The sequence below is a fragment of the Platalea leucorodia genome (assembly GCF_965183815.1).
Source record: "Platalea leucorodia genome assembly, chromosome: 24".
NCBI classification, from domain to species: domain Eukaryota; kingdom Metazoa; phylum Chordata; class Aves; order Pelecaniformes; family Threskiornithidae; genus Platalea; species Platalea leucorodia.
The window spans coordinates 3,067,660-3,082,627 of record NC_138846.1 but is presented as its reverse complement, the minus strand read 5'-3'; the positions used below and the strand labels follow the sequence as shown (position 1 = coordinate 3,082,627).

The 14,968-nt window shown below is 57.2% G+C and overlaps 1 protein-coding gene across 1 annotated transcript; it reads left to right on the top strand.

The window, feature by feature from the left end:
• Positions 1-2,463: 2,463 nt before the first annotated feature.
• Positions 2,464-11,627, top strand: LOC309600436 (methanethiol oxidase-like; the record flags this gene model as incomplete). The annotated part of the gene is given in 13 exon segments (XM_082332775.1): positions 2,464-2,520; positions 5,766-5,840; positions 5,842-5,941; positions 6,565-6,677; positions 7,800-7,985; positions 8,489-8,609; positions 8,698-8,880; positions 9,176-9,354; positions 9,775-9,853; positions 10,133-10,254; positions 10,355-10,447; positions 10,709-10,827; positions 11,465-11,627. Coding segments are annotated over 13 exon segments (1,590 nt in total).
• Between the last annotated feature and the right edge of the window lie 3,341 nt (positions 11,628-14,968).

The following is a 14,968-nucleotide window of genomic DNA, read 5'->3' as shown; positions in this document are numbered from 1 at the left end:
GGAAATGCCCCTGAATACAAGTGTGTACAACTGCTGAAGCGCAACTTGCTTCTATTCCTTGTAAAAGCCAAATGTTAATGCAAAAAGGTGCTTAGAGAAGGAAGAGAAAAGCAAAGTGTGGGACTCATTTGAATTAAAATATTTCCTTTTTTCCTAACATCTGCTAATCCGGGTACTGCAAAAGGTAAGCTGCGAGTGGAGAGTTTCTCGTGGTTCTGGGAGGAAACCGCTGGGTCTCACCATGCTTATGGGATCCACGTCCATAGCAGAGCTTCTGCTTTTGGCATGTGTGCCTGTCTGGGTCTACTTTATTGCAAGGTGAGCTTTACCAGGGACTCCCCTGGCTGTACTGGCACCACCGTCACTAGCTGTAAGGAGGTTTCTGAGGGGACGCTGTCACGGTAAATACCTGCAGTCAGTCAGAGGCCATTGGAAAGGGACCCCAGAATTTCAGACAGTAGCCAAATGCCTGCTGTTTGGAGAATCTCTGAAGGTGGTGGGAAACCTTACCCTGATGACTGACCGCCGTCTCTCTCACGCTTGTCGAAGTGGGAGAAACAAATGCAGCGAAACAAAGTAAGTTGGTGAATGCAGAGTAGGTCCAGATATGTGGCGGGTCAAAGAAAGATACGTGTTCATTCAGCAGTGTTGTAGAGGTTTGACCCACTGGCCAAGATCCGTCCTCACTCACAAGCACACAAAAGTGGGACTGCCCGCACTGTTCGGTACTGTTTGCTGAAATCGCGATCTCTTGGGAAGTCGGTGAGAATGCGAAGAAGCCAGTGAACATCACCTTCTGCAGTTCATGGTACTTCCAAACCGCCTCCGAGTGCATCAGCGTAACTTCGGTTTTTGGCGTTAAAGGAAGTAGATGATCTTCCAGATGGCCACAGGAGGGCATAGTGCAGCTTCCCTGTTCCTTCAGAAGTAGCTATTTCCCAGTTTTCACTCATTCATTGTTAATTTGAGGTTGCAGATTCATTTATATTTCTGCTGCCAGGTCATATCCAAGACAAGCAGATGTGTTTATACCAGAAAGAGAGCCTATTTGTAGTAGTTTCAACAAGTGCAGGAGGACAGCAAGATATATTATATCCCAGTTCCTAGCTGGGAAGGTTATAAAATGGAGAACAGATTCTGCTTAAGTGAAGCCAGAGCAGTGGTGATGAGAGGTGCCATTAAAAAAATAACAGTTTTTTGGTCTGCTACCTTGAGCTCTCTACTTCTCTGGTGAAGACTGACCTCCTATTTTTGGGTTTCAGAGTGTAGGGAAGTGCCTTGTTATGTCCAGAGAAGTGTAAATGAGTCCTTGGAGTGGAACCTGAAATGTTTGGGTAAACTGCTCAGCACGTGCATTCCTGGTTTGCATTTGCATCTCCATCAGCGGAGGAAAGACAACCCTTCTTGCTTCCATTGGTTGCAAGCTCGGAGTCTGATTTGCAGTGCTCGCAGGGACTTCTAAGGAAGGTTGTAATGCCTGTCTTTAGGCAGAGGCACGGAAGAGGGGGAAAAGCAGGTCCTGCTCGTCCGTCCTCCCCAGCTGCGCGGTGCTGCCACTCCTCTTGTGTCAGATGGAGCGATTGTGCGGTTGTGGGAGGAGTCGGCCGGAGGAGCTGATCCGGCAGAAAACTGCGCTGCCAAAAAAGCGACTGGCCGCCCGGCTCCCTCGGCGGCACACGGCAGGGCCCTTCAGCGCCAGCCTGGCGTCACTTCTCATTGCACGGGGGCTGAAATCACAGCCCAAGGTGTGGGTTTCGGATGGGTTTGGCCGTAGCTGCGGGCTGTAGTGGGGAAGGGTGATGCCGCTGCCGCCCTGCTGCTGGCCAGCCCTTTCCGCCCCCTCCCCGTGACTCCTGCTCCAGCAGCAAACCACTCGTCGGGAGGGGAAGGGGCGGCCGCAATCGTGGTGGGAAAAAGGCAGAGAGGTGCCTTGAGCTGTGCTACGCTGATGCTCCCTGCAGCAAACCTTGCAGCCCGTGCCCGGCAGCGATCTTGAAGCGATGTGCCGCAGGGCACCGCGTGCACCGGGCGCGAGCGCGGTGGCCCTGGGACGTTTGGTTTGTCGCTGCTCCGTGAGGTGATCAGGATCCAGGGCGGTGGAGCTTAGCTTTGCATAGTCTGCCCGCTTTTAACAACATTTGCCTTTTCTCTTAAGTGTGCCTCTGCCCTTCTGGCTGTTGGCATTACCGCTGCACCAAAGTTTTGGGCACTGGGTCTTTCTGTCTCACCAGCCTCTGGTCGACGGCTCTTCCGTGCTGCCCCAGGAGCTCTTTGTGTCTTGCCGCTGCCTGCGTGCGGTGAGCTGTGCCGCCGGCCATCGGCTTCTTGCTGCTCCGCTGGGGATCTGCAGTCAGCAGGGACGTTGTCTGCCCGGAGTCTCCCCTTCCTGCTCCCCTTCTGCCTCTCCCCTCTGCCCTGGCAGGAGGTGAGCTCAGCTGCCTTTGCTCTGTGTTCCCCTGCGCCATGAATTTACAGTTTGCCAGCAAAGCTCTGTTTCACAACGTCTTCGAGGGCTTGATGGTGTGGTTTTCCTTCTGCTCCCAAAGAGGGGAATGGCCTGGAACACAGTGAAACCCTTGAGAGACATGGAGCCTGGGAAGGGCTGGGACAGCGTACCTCTGCTGGCATTTTTTGCTGGGACACTGGCACTGGCTAAAGTCTTTGCAAACTCTGCTGCTCTCATGGCGCTTAGTGCCTCGCTGACCTGTTTGAATGTGGCAGAGGGCTGTGAAGAGAGCATGGAGGCCAGGCCAGAAGTGTAGGAGAGGGGGATTTCAGAATGCAAGAGGATGAGCAACACTTCGGCAGGGTGAGGTGGGAAGCGAGGGAACGTCGTCCCTGGAGAAGAGGGGAAGGTTGGAGACTGCTCCCGTAGCCGGGGGAGTTCTTGCTTGGGTGCTCAGAGCAGCCCTGGCGCCCTTGGCGAAGCAAGGTCTTCTCCCGACGCGTTTAATGTGCTGTGCCAGCCTGCATCAGATTGCATCACCTGGTCTTGGCCGTGATCAAAATTACAGCGTGCTCTTCCCTACCAGGGTTGGAAGAGATGGCCGGGAGGAGGGGAGCGGCTGCCGCCTCAGTGTGGGCTCTCCAGCGAAGCCCCTGGTTGCTCTGCCGTGCCATGGCTTCCCATCTCCGCCTGCCACGGGGAGCTCCTCTTGGGCCGAGAGCAGACCACGCCGATCGTGTTCTCCGCTAACCATCGCCTGCTCGCTGGCTGGTGTTGCTGAGCCTGCTCTTATCCTTCCTCCTATCAGTTTTAATTAGGAAACTCTACGCCCCACAGCTTGGTTTGGTGAGGGATGCCAAAGACGTCACCGAGGAAAGCCAAAGAGGATGGCCAGCAAACTTTGCTAATGAGTGGAAGAAGACTAATGAACTGTTTAATTAGCAGGTGTGCAGGTGCAGGAAGAAGGTGCAGCGAGACATGCACATTGTGGCAGCAGAAGCATGCAAGGAGGCATCAGCCGAGCACCTGACATTGCCTCTGATGGAGCAGGAGCGTCTCGTGCGTCCTTGGGCCTGGTTGTGCCTCCTGCCAGCCCGGCAAACGAGGACGGCAGCGAGTCGGGTCCAAGGCCTTGAAGCTCCCTTTCGGTTTTGACTGGAGAGGGATGGGCAGTCGTGGCCAGCTCAGAGCAGCGTGGGAGAGCAATGGTGAGCTCTGCGCAGGCAAGGAGAGGAGGGGGAAAGGCCGTCTGGAGTTGCTCTGAGGAGCACAGCTCCGGCTATGGAGCTGCTCCTGGACTGAGGGCTTCCTTCTGAGGTTAGGAAAATGCCAGCCAGCCCCTCGTTTCCCCCCGATCCCTGCTGGCCTTTCGGCCCTTTGGCCCCAGCTCAGCTCATGCTTCTGCGTGCTGAGTTCTGCTCTGCCTTTTGCCTGTCTCGGCTGCTGGACCAGAGCTGCGGCCGCATCCTCCCATCAGGCCTGAGTGTCCTTCAGTGGGCGGCATCCTCTGGTCCGCCCTGCCTGGAGCAACGTTCAGGCCATGCATCCTGCCAGCCTGGAAACTGAAACCCACTCTTTGTGGAAGGATTGAGAATGAGCCTGCGTGAATAAGAAATTTTTTCCTTTTCTACTGCCTGAAAGAAACCATTTGGCAAGCTGGGCCCACCTGCCTCTGGGGAGTGCACTAATTATTTGAGAAATTGCTGAAAGCTGGGCACTGGTGCCAGGCGTTAGGCTGCTCCCATGTCCGCCTGTCGCACGATTAAAGTGCTGTTCTGGAACCAGAGAGCCATTAATTACAGCCCTAGTGAGATGGGCTATCTCTTCTGATAGAGATCTCCTGAGGGCTCTTTAATGGCGCTGTCAGATGTTTCTGCATTCCTACGTGCAGCAATTACTTATCCTTTGCAAATTGCCCACGGATTGAGGGAGGTCTTCCACAAGATAGGATGCTCGCTCACGTTCCACAGCGCTTGGTGTTTTCTTCCTGCTTTAGCTGGGCAGCTGGTGGCAGCCAGGCTGACGGTGATCTCAGGAGGGGCCCCTTCTTCCAAAGTTCTCCTCTCCGGCACCTCAGTCCCTTTATCGGAGGTCTCTGCTGTTCCCGTGGGAGTTCTGCGGCACTTTAGTCCAGCTGGCCTGTAATTCAGCCACGCGGGTGCCAGGCGCTTTCAGTGTTGGTGCCTGCCATGGAGCCGTGGGTGCTCATTGACCGCAGCGGTGGGCAGAGGAAGCGGCTACTGCTCAGGCGCTGTTTCCCTCTGCTGAATCGCCCTGAATCCTAAAGGTTCCTCTTTTCCAGCGGTGGGCTGGCTTTCCCACATGGAGATACAGAGCTGAGAGGCAGCAGGCACGTCTAGGCCTTGCAAGTGCTGCCTCAAGGAGGGCACAGATCGTCTTTCCCTAGGCACCCATGTCTAGCCTGGTGCCTCTCTAGCTGCGTGGGAGATGGCGACGTTACTCGAGTCTCTTCTGATTTCGGTGCTGGTGGAGCCCCCTCCATCCCCTGAGCCCTGTAGCCCGGTCGGCAGTCCTTGGGGCTCAGAAAGTCTTCTTTCTGGTAGAGGCGCCTCTGGGCCTGGCTTGCTGAGCTGCCGCCGTGTCTTCAGCTCGGCCCTCCGACAGAGACGTGCCTTCTGTCAGGGTCCAGATTTCAGCGGTGCCTTTGGTGGCCTCCGTATGTCCAAACCTTGCAATCTCCAGGAGGCTGCTGGTGGGGCCGGTTATCTAGCTGGACTCCTCATCCCTCCCGTGGAATGTGCAGCCGCTGCACATTTGTATGGCAGCAGCCTGGGGACGGGGGACGGCGCTAATTAGCTCGTGCCTCGGCTGGGACACGGAGGCCTCCGGAACCAAAGAAGTCCCATTGGAAATGAGCAGAGCCCCAGGATCAGATACGGGCGGTTGTGTTGAAGGAAAAGACCTGCATGGAGCAGCAGATTTTTCCTCTAGATTGGTGCTTAGCAAGGCGGAAACAAGCCGCAGCGCTGGTCTGGCACCTCCCAAACGCCGGGGAGCGATGGCTCCTCCCTTGGCAGCTTGCTTTCTCCCCCCACCCCTTTGCCTTGCATATAAGGCACCCTCGGAGCAGCCGTGGCACAACACAACCCACTCCGGCGAGGCAGACGGCAAGCTGCACCTCCAGTTCCAGCACCTCTGCTCTTGAGGAGAGTGAGCCAGGCGGCCTTCAGCATGGGTAAGAGAGACTCTGCAGCCTCCCCGCAGCCCACGGCAGCTCCAGGGCTGGTAGCTCCATCCTGGAGCTGGCCCCAGCCGCTGCCTGGAGGCTGCAGACGTCCCACCTTGAAACCGAGCCCAGCTGGCAGCTGGCAGGCAGCTGGGGTGGGAGCAGGTCCGTCGGGTGGGACAGAGTCTTCTGCACAGGCACCTTTTAAGGACGTGGACGTTTCTCATTTTATTCTTCTCTTCTTCTCCAATCAGACAGATGCAGAGTTCAGTGCTACGAGTACCCCAGCTGCCCGGACGTTGTGAAAGGCAAGTCCTCTTGGGCGTCTTTGGGAACGGGCGGCGTGTGGGAAAGAGCTCCGTGTCACTGGAGACCACCGTTAGTAACTGCGTGTGCCGAGTCCCTTCCCCAAAGGGAGAAAACTGTAACGATACCGAGATGGGCTTTAGTTGTTCTCTTACCCCTGGGTCAGTAATGGAACCAGGGTTCAGGGAGCAAGGAGCATGGAATGGAATAGAAATAGAATAGAAATGGAATGGAATGGAATGGAATGGAATAGAAATAGAATAGAAATGGAATGGAATGGAATGGAATGGAATGGAATGGAATGGAATGGAATAGAAATGGAATGGAATGGAATGGAATGGAATGGAATGGAATAGAAATAGAATAGAAATAGAATAGAAATGGAATGGAATGGAATGGAATGGAATGGAATGGAACGGAACGGAACGGAACGGAACAGCATAGCGTAGTGTAGCATAGTTGCAGCTGGAAGGGACCTACAACGACCATCCAGTTCAACTGCCTGTAGGAAGGTCGCGACGTCCAGAAAAATAAGCTCAGTCCTATCTGCGAGGCTGTTGAAGCCTTCCTTCTCCTTCCTGGCCGGTTCATGGCACGTTTTAACGCAAGCTTTCTGTATCCCCAGCTCCTAGGGAGGAGGTTGCCTACGTGACCTGTACCTACAGGGAAACATGCATCGACCAACCCGACTTCCTGGCCACCATCGATCTTGACCCCCGATCTCCATGTTATGGCCAGGTACCTGTGTCTCGACTGTGCTTTCATTGGGCTGGGGACTTGCTGCTGGCTCTGTGCTTCACAGTGTCCCCAGGTTCAAGACATTGACTCGTTTTTGCTGGGGAACATCAGATTGCTTGATCGCCACTCTCTCATGCAGGCTGTCTGCTTATGCCGTGCACCTTCTTGCCTTCCTGCGTCTTTCTCTCTCATCCACCCTTGACTCTTGCCCCCTGCCAGGACCTGCCTGGGCAACTCCATGTGAGTTTTGTCATGGCAGGTCTACTTCTTGCTTCTCCCCGGTGTTATGCGTGAGACAGGGACGTTGTCTGCTAGGAATCTCACCTTCCTGCTCTCTTTCCACGGTCCTCTGTAGGCCTGGCTCTAGTTCAGCCATCTCCGTCTCTGTGTCCTGGGGACAAGTCGGCTCTGACTCACTTCCCAACTCACTTCCAGAGCATCTCGGTGCTGCTAGTGAGCTTTTGAGCGCGTGCTCGGCATCACCCTGCCAGTGGCTGCTCAGCATGGAAAATGGTCTCTGGTGACCCAGGTGGTTTAGGGTGTGCAGCACTTTTGCAGAGTTAGGCACGTTTCTGTTGCGCTGCAATGTCGGAGATGTCCTGTTGTGCACTGTGCCAACCTGCCTGCTGCCTTCCTCCACGGGAAATCGGCATTTCCCTCTCTCTGAAGGCTGCAAAGGCAGGTTATCTACATCAAGGGTGTACATATGACCCGGTTAGTCCATTACCGCAAGAGCTTAGAAAAAAATGCACTTAAAAGCCAATATAGGCTTCTGCAAGTCTTTAACACATCTTGAACGCCATTCTTAGGAGGAGTTTGCAGAGCCATGCACCAGTTTGGTCAAGTTGATACTCATCATTTCTTCCTAGAGGTGATTTTCTGAATTTTCCTGGCATGGGGTGAGGAATTCTTGAAAGAATCTCCACATTTCTCAGCTGCACGCAGTACCCTGACAAAGAGCAGCGGCCAGCGCAAGGGGCAGCGTGCTCCTCCCTGAGTCTCTGCAGGCAGTCCCAGCTACAGTCAAGTGGAGGCTACCAAGACAGAAGTATCTGCCAGCGTTAGGGTCCCCATTTCTCCGGGCCTCCCTGAGTGACCCCTAACTCTGCCTTGACTGCCTAGGTGATCCACCGCCTGCCCATGCCCAACCTCAAAGACGAGCTGCATTCCTCGGGGTGGAGCACGGGCTGCACCTGCTTTGACAATATCACAACGAAAAGGACCAAGCTGATTCTGCCCTGTTTGATTTCTTCCCGCATTTACGTGGTGGATGTGGGTTCACAGTGCCGGGCTCCCAAGCTGTGTAAGGTATGCCTGAGGCGGTTCAAAGACAAGTTTCTGGGAAGGAGTTGGGAACTGGTGCTTCTGGAATAATACCCGGGGAAGAAGGGCTCTCTCTTCATCTTCTCTTGCGCCCTGGTGTTAGAGAGCTGGGTGACGTTTCCCTCTCGGCTCTCTGCTTTTCAGACCGAGGCAGGCTCCCATCATCATCGCGGTCCTTTCCCTGTACACGTTGCGTTCAGAGGGTGCCTAGGAACTGGAGGCCGTGCAACACCCCATGCCTGCCCCCCCCAAACAGGGAAGCTGCTCGGAGTTAGGCGTTGCTGCGGTCTTGTGTGCGTAGAGGGGAGCTCAGCGGTTTGTGCTCCTCTCCAAGGAGGAGCGGGGCCTAGCGAGTGTGAGTTCTTGGGGAGAAAGCTCCTGCAAGCGCCAGAGATTTTCAGAAGCCTCCGATGGCCAAGGGCCCTGCCAGGGAGCGTGAAGTGAGCTGCGCAGTCGGAGGCTGAAGTGTCCCCCCCCGCTTTTTTCAGATGATCGAGCCAGTGGATGTCTTCTGGAAGTGCAACAAGGGATACCTCAACGTACCTCGCAGCCTGCCTAATGGCGATATTCTGATTGCCAACATCGGGGATCCGGCTGGCAATGCGAAAGGTACTTTGCCCTGAAACAACTCCGTGAACGAACCGACTGGTTTGGAAGCGGAGCGTGTGGTTTGTCACGCATCCCCTTTGCATGACAGGTGGATTTATTGTGCTGGATGGGAAGACCTATGAGCTGAAGGGGAACTGGGAAAACGAGTGTGAGACCCCCCAGAGTGGATACGACTTCTGGTTCCAGCCACGCCACAATGTGCTGATCAGCTCTGCCGGACCGGTCCTAAAACGTGCGGGGTACGGATTTAATCCTGACGACCTGAAGAAAGGTGAGGGAATACGGATGCAGGTGCTGAGGCGGCACTTACCGGGGTGGTGGGAGGGCGTGGATGGGGTCGGAGGGAGGGGACAGGCAGAGTCGTCCCCGAACGGCCCATTTTCCAGGCACTGCTACTGCTAAGTCAGGCTGGTCCCTGTCTTTTCCCGCTCTTCCCTAAATCTCTGCAGTTCCTCTGCTATTCCGGCTCGTCGCTGCCATGGCTGCCCCTGTCTGTGAGCGTCTTGGGGGGGATGAGCCTGCATGGGTAGCCCCCCCTCTTCTGACTTGGTTTTCCTTGTCCTCAGGGGTCTTTGGGCGCCACCTGAACGTGTGGAACTTGTCCTGCCGCAGCCTCACCCAGTGCTTCGACCTGGGGGAGGACTCTCTGCCCCTGAGCGTTAAATTCCTCCACAACCCCGATGCTGCCGAGGGATACGTCAGCTGCGCCCTGAGCGGCATCGTCTACCGCTTCTACAAGTGCGAGGCAAGTGTTGTGGCAGCGGCCGGGGGGGACGGGGCCGCGGTGAGCTACAGGGTGATGGAGAAACGTGCAGAAGAAGTTTGGGGCGGCGGCGAGAAAGGAGGAGGCGTGTGGAGAGGGCGGTATCCAGCGCCTGCTTTGGCTAGCTAGAATGCGAGGAGCCTGTTCCTCCGCTGAGCGTCACGGGAGCCCATGGCGACCAGCTGGGACCAACGTCTGGGGGCTTAATTTGAGGGATGAAGCCCAGCCTCGCTGTTGGTGTCAGCCGGTGCCGTCCCTCACGGCGTGCTCGTGGTAGCCGGGGGCGGTGGTAGCCTTCCTCGGGCAGCTTTGCCCGGCTGTGCAGGCGTGTGCGTGCAGGGCAGCGCTCTTGCCTGAGCAGCCAGGAAGGCTCACGGCGCGGTGCCTGCGTTTCTTGTGCAGAGAGACAACTGGGCAGTAGAAGAGGTGATTCGGATACCGGCCAAGGACGTGACGGGATGGATTATGCCCAAGATGCCAGGTTCGCGTGCCCCGAGGCGGCGTTCCCTTTTCCTCCCCGAGCGTTGTGCTGCGCAGCTTGGCAAAGGCCGCTGCTGCCCCTCAGAGCCTCGCTGCGTGAACAGGACGGAAGGCTTGTCGGGGGGCTGAGGGGCTGGGCGCACCCCCAGGGAGACGCCGCTGCCCCAGCGGGAGCCTGTGCGCTTGGGCCGGGCGGGGAGAGACGCGCGCCGGGGCTCGATGCGAGGCACGTTTTCTGTTGGTGCTGCCTTCTCTGGAGCTCTTGGTTTCTGTGCCCTAGCCTTCACAGTTGACCTCGTCATCTCAATGGATGACAAGTACCTGTATCTCAGCAACTGGCTGCACGGCGACATCCGCCAGTACGAGCTCTCCAAAACCTGCAAGCCCAGGCTGGTGGGACAGGTAAGGCAGGAGCAGACGGGCTCGCGCTGGCGGGTTCCTTCGCCGGACGCGGTGGTGGTTGGATGAGAAGGCAACGTGTCTGCCCCTGCCTCGCTCACAGGTGTTTGTGGGAGGCAGCATCCTCAGAGGCGGACCCGTGACCGTGTGTAGAGACGAAGAGCTGAAGTGCCAGCCGGAGCCCTTGGTGATCAAGGTGAGTTCTGCGTCCGCTTTGCCCCCTGGCGTCCTTTGGACTTGGGCTCGGCTCTGCTAATTCCCTGCCCAGGCTTTCTGGGGCGGGTCTCCATTGCGGCGGCCCGTGTGTCTGCAGCTCGGGCAGCTTGCCCGTGCGAGGAGGGGAGGCGGCCGCTCTGCTCTGCTCTGCTCTGCTCTGCTCCCCCGCCCCTGCTTGCGCTTGCGCTCGGCTGCTGCGAGAACGAAGCCGGTAACATCGCTGCTGTCTGTTGCGCCTTAGTGCAAGAGAGTGTACGGCGGCCCTAGCAAAATGCAGCTCAGCTTGGATGGCAAGAGGCTGTACGTCACCAACTCCTTCTACAGCACATGGGACAAGCAGTTCTACCCGAACATGGTCAAGTAAGAAAACTCGGGGGGAAAGGGGCCTCTTTTGCACGGCCTCTCTGCTAGAGAGGGGAAGGGCGCCTCAGCCGGGGGGCTGCAGGGATGCGTTTGTGCTTGCAGCGGGACGGGTCCTCCTAACGTCGTCCCCGCAGCTTCCTCGCCTTGAATCTCCCGTGCAGTTGACTCGCAGACGTCTCTGGCTGGGCAGGGTGCAGCCGCTGCCTGTGCGGAGCTGCGGTGCCAGGGTTTTCTTGGGAGAGCATAAGTGTTTAGGCCTGAAAGGTGGAGTGGAGCCACGTGTGGAGCTCTGAGAGGCAGGCCAGGTCTCTGCTACAGCACCTCGCGGTGTATCCCCCAGAGGTGTTTTGATTTAGCAGCGCAGACGGTGATCGGCAGGACAAAGGCCAGCTCCAGGCCGCCTGTCACACCGTGCCTAGCGGTTTGCTCACGTCCGTTGAGGATTCAGGAGGACAACGTGGGCGCTGGTGATGCCCTCACGAAACCGGGCCGCTGCCGCCTTTGCCCCGTAGAAGGCAAGATGTTTAGGAGAAAGCCTCTTCCTCGACGCGGGACGGGAGGGCGAAGGGCAGGATCTCTCGAGCGGGAGCACGGTTTGCTTGTCTGTAATAGCTGCGCTCTCGTCCCCTGGCAGGGAAGGCTCTGTCATGCTGCAGATTGATGTGGACACGGAGAAGGGAGGCCTGACCGTGAACAAGAACTTCCTGGTGGATTTTGGAAAGGAGCCCAACGGGCCTTGCCTGGCCCACGACATCCACTTCCCTTGCGGGGATTCCACCTCCGATATCCTGGCCTAGGCGCCCTGCGAAAGACTCCCTTCTTCTCTCTCTCCTGTAGTGCAGCCGTTCAGAAAGAGCGTCGGGTGCTGGGCTTGGGGTCCCCGTTCATTGCTGGAGTCTAGGTTTTTGCTAAGCTGAGCTACGGAAGCTCTGCCTTTGCGCGAGGGTTTGGTTCAGGCAGACCAGTGAGCAAAGGCACGCGGCCTGGGATTCACCTTGCCAGCCGCGTGTCTGAGCCGTCGGCCCAGGCACCCTTTGTTTCCAGTGCAAAGCGAGCCCTGGGCAGGGCTCACCCAGCAGAGCCCCGGGCAGTCGCCGCTACGCAGAGCTGTGCGGTACGCACAGCGCCTTTCGGCAGAGATCTGCACGCCCGCCGTGCCTCGCCTCGTTGCCACAGGCCCGTCGGGCGCTGCCTTGACGTCCCCAGCCTCTGCGCCATCGCTGTCTCGTACCGGGGCCGCTAACAGGGCGTCGAACTCTCGGTTACGATTCGGAGCTTGTTCAGCCTTGAAAACGAAGGCAAGAGAAAGCGAAGCGCCCGGTTCGTCTGAGCTGCTGTTCTTCAGCCAGGCCGTTGCTGGATAGCCTTCCCCGGGCACGAGAGCCCCTCGGCTCGCTTGTCGCGTCCTGGGGCCGCTGCGCGCCACAGCTGAAGGGGTGCGAAGTGCGTTACTGTGAAAAGAGGTGCCTGTCTCCTGACACTGGTTTGCTCTTCTGTTCTGCTTTAAACACGAATAAAATTGTTTCTCGCATCAGCTAGATCTTCACGTGCCTTATTTCATTGAAGCCTTTCTATATTTTTTCCAGCAGTGGTTAATGATTAGGTCAGGGTTTTAGAAATCCCTGCAACAAAACCACTGGTTGGTCGGGAATGTCTGGAGGTCTTCCTGAAACCCAAAGGTTGCAAAAACCTGCATGTCATGAGGACCCTTATAAATTTTAGCTTTTTACATATTTACCTTGGAAGAAAAGATCTTCACTTTCTTCCTTCACGCTTCCCGTGGCCAAACACATTGCTGCAGCGCTGGCGTGCACCCTTCATGTTCCCAGGAGAAAAACAGTCCCTTCTGGAGAGCAGTTCCATAGCTTCAGTGAGGTGTCCAAGAGGTCTGGGAGAAATTGAAGATGACATTAGACAAGGTCTTGAGTTTCGGGAGGTGAGAGGCGTCCCTGGGTGCTGCTTCAGCGTGGCGCCCCGCTCTGATCCTCCAGAGCTGCCGCCTTTGAGGGCCTTCTCAGGGGACGGCCCTGCTGTGGCGGGGGCGTGGAAGGAGCCGTCTCTCACCCGCCTTCAGACCCTGCGAAGCACGGCTCTCCCTAGCGCTGCCTCCTGCTCTCCGCTGGCTGGGGCGCGGGTCTGGCCGGCAGCCGTGCCCAGGCCAGCGGGAGGTCCCGGTGCTGGAGGCAGCTGAGCTGAGTCCACCCTGGAAGCCCCTCCTTGTGACGGGCCGGGCACCGTCCACGTGAAGGCAGGGAAGAGCTCCCTTCCCTCGCGGCCACGTTTACGGGCTTGATCGGGGAGTCTGCCGTCCCTCCCGCCGCCCACTGACCACCCTCTCCGACTTGCAGGTGGCCGCACAGCGCGGCGAGGACTCGCCCCGGGCTCTGAGCTGCAGCTGAGCCACGAAGATCAACGGGCGACGCCGCGGGGGTGACCCAGCTCCTCGCTGCACCATCAGGCCACGCTCTGCCCGAGCCGGATGGATGTGGACGTGTTTCTGCTGGTACGAGCAAACTCTTCCATCCCCTCCGAGGCCGGTGCCCAGGCCTTTGGGTCCCGATTGCCGTGTTTCGGGGAGCGTGGGCCTTTCCTCACCCTCGCGCGGGAGTTACCCTGAGGAGTGGGGAAGGCGGTGCCCCTGCGGTGGCTGAATGTGCCGTACCTGGGGAGGCGGCGAGTTGGGGTGGGTGAATGTGCCGTACCTGGGGCGGCGGCGAGTTGGGGTGGCTGAATGTGCCGTACCTGGGGAGGCGGCGAGTTGGGGTGGCTGAATGTGCCGTACCTGGGGAGGCGGCGAGTTGGGGTGGCTGAATGTGCCGTACCTGGGGAGGCGGCGAGTTGGGGTGGGTGAATGTGCCGTACCTGGGGAGGCGGCGAGTTGGGGTGGCTGAATGTGCCGTACCTGGGGAGGCGGCGAGTTGGGGTGGCTGAAGCTGGACGCTTCGTCTGTTCCCTCTAGTGGTTATTTGGAAGATAGGCTTCTCCCTGGTGCCAGCGCCCGTCGAGCCCTTCGCAGCGTCCCGCAGCTCCCCAGAAGTGCTTTGTTCCGGGGCACAAGCTCAGAGGGAGGATGGCGTTTTGTGAGTAGCTGAGGGCCTCCTTAGACTGCACTACTCGGTAACGCGCCACCACGTTAAGATGAGGCTTGTAGCTACAGGACTGGAAACCAGTGTCCTGAGAAACCATGTTGACAGTGCCGCCCTTGTGCGTGCTCCATTCTGCCCTGGGTCTTCTTTTCAGAGGAACCTTCGATTTTACCTCCCCTTCCAGACAGCAGCAGGGGCAAGAAATAATCCCAGCCTACGTTCAGCTCTTAGCATCAGAAGACCCACACCTTGGGTCTCCTCCCCTCTAGTCTGCAAACTGCAGCAGATGAATATTGAGATCTCCTGACCCTCCCGAATGTTTTTGCTGCTTTTGTAGCGTTTGCTCCTTTCAGTGTTTAGAAGCTGGGCAGAATATGTGGAAACAGCAGCGAGTGTGAATGTGACCTTTCTTTTGTGTAAGGGACGTTACCGGGGGATGAGGATGCAACTGGAACTTTCTGGCTGTTTCTTAAAGTATTTTGCAGAGGGATCACAGATATTGCAGAGAGTGGAAAAGGGTCAATTAGGTTGTTTTACCATAGATAAAGATATTCTCTTCTGTAATAGGTGGACAAACCACTGATACATATTCTGCCTTCACGTTCATAGTAGGATGAGTAGAGACTGACCAGAGACTCCTGCAGAGAAGTGTAAATGAGTCCTTGGAGTGGAACCTGAAATGTTTGGGTAAACTGCTCAGCACGTGCATTCCTGGTTTGCATTTGCATCTCCATCAGCGGAGGAAAGACAACCCTTCTTGCTTCCATTGGTTGCAAGCTCGGAGTCTGATTTGCAGTGCTCGCAGGGACTTCTAAGGAAGGTTGTAATGCCTGTCTTTAGGCAGAGGCACGGAAGAGGGGGAAAAGCAGGTCCTGCTCGTCCGTCCTCCCCAGCTGCGCGGTGCTGCCACTCCTCTTGTGTCAGATGGAGCGATTGTGCGGTTGTGGGAGGAGTCGGCCGGAGGAGCTGATCCGGCAGAAAACTGCGCTGCCAAACAAGCGACTGGCCGCCCGGCTCCCTCGGCGGCACACGGCAGGGCCCTTCAGCGCCAG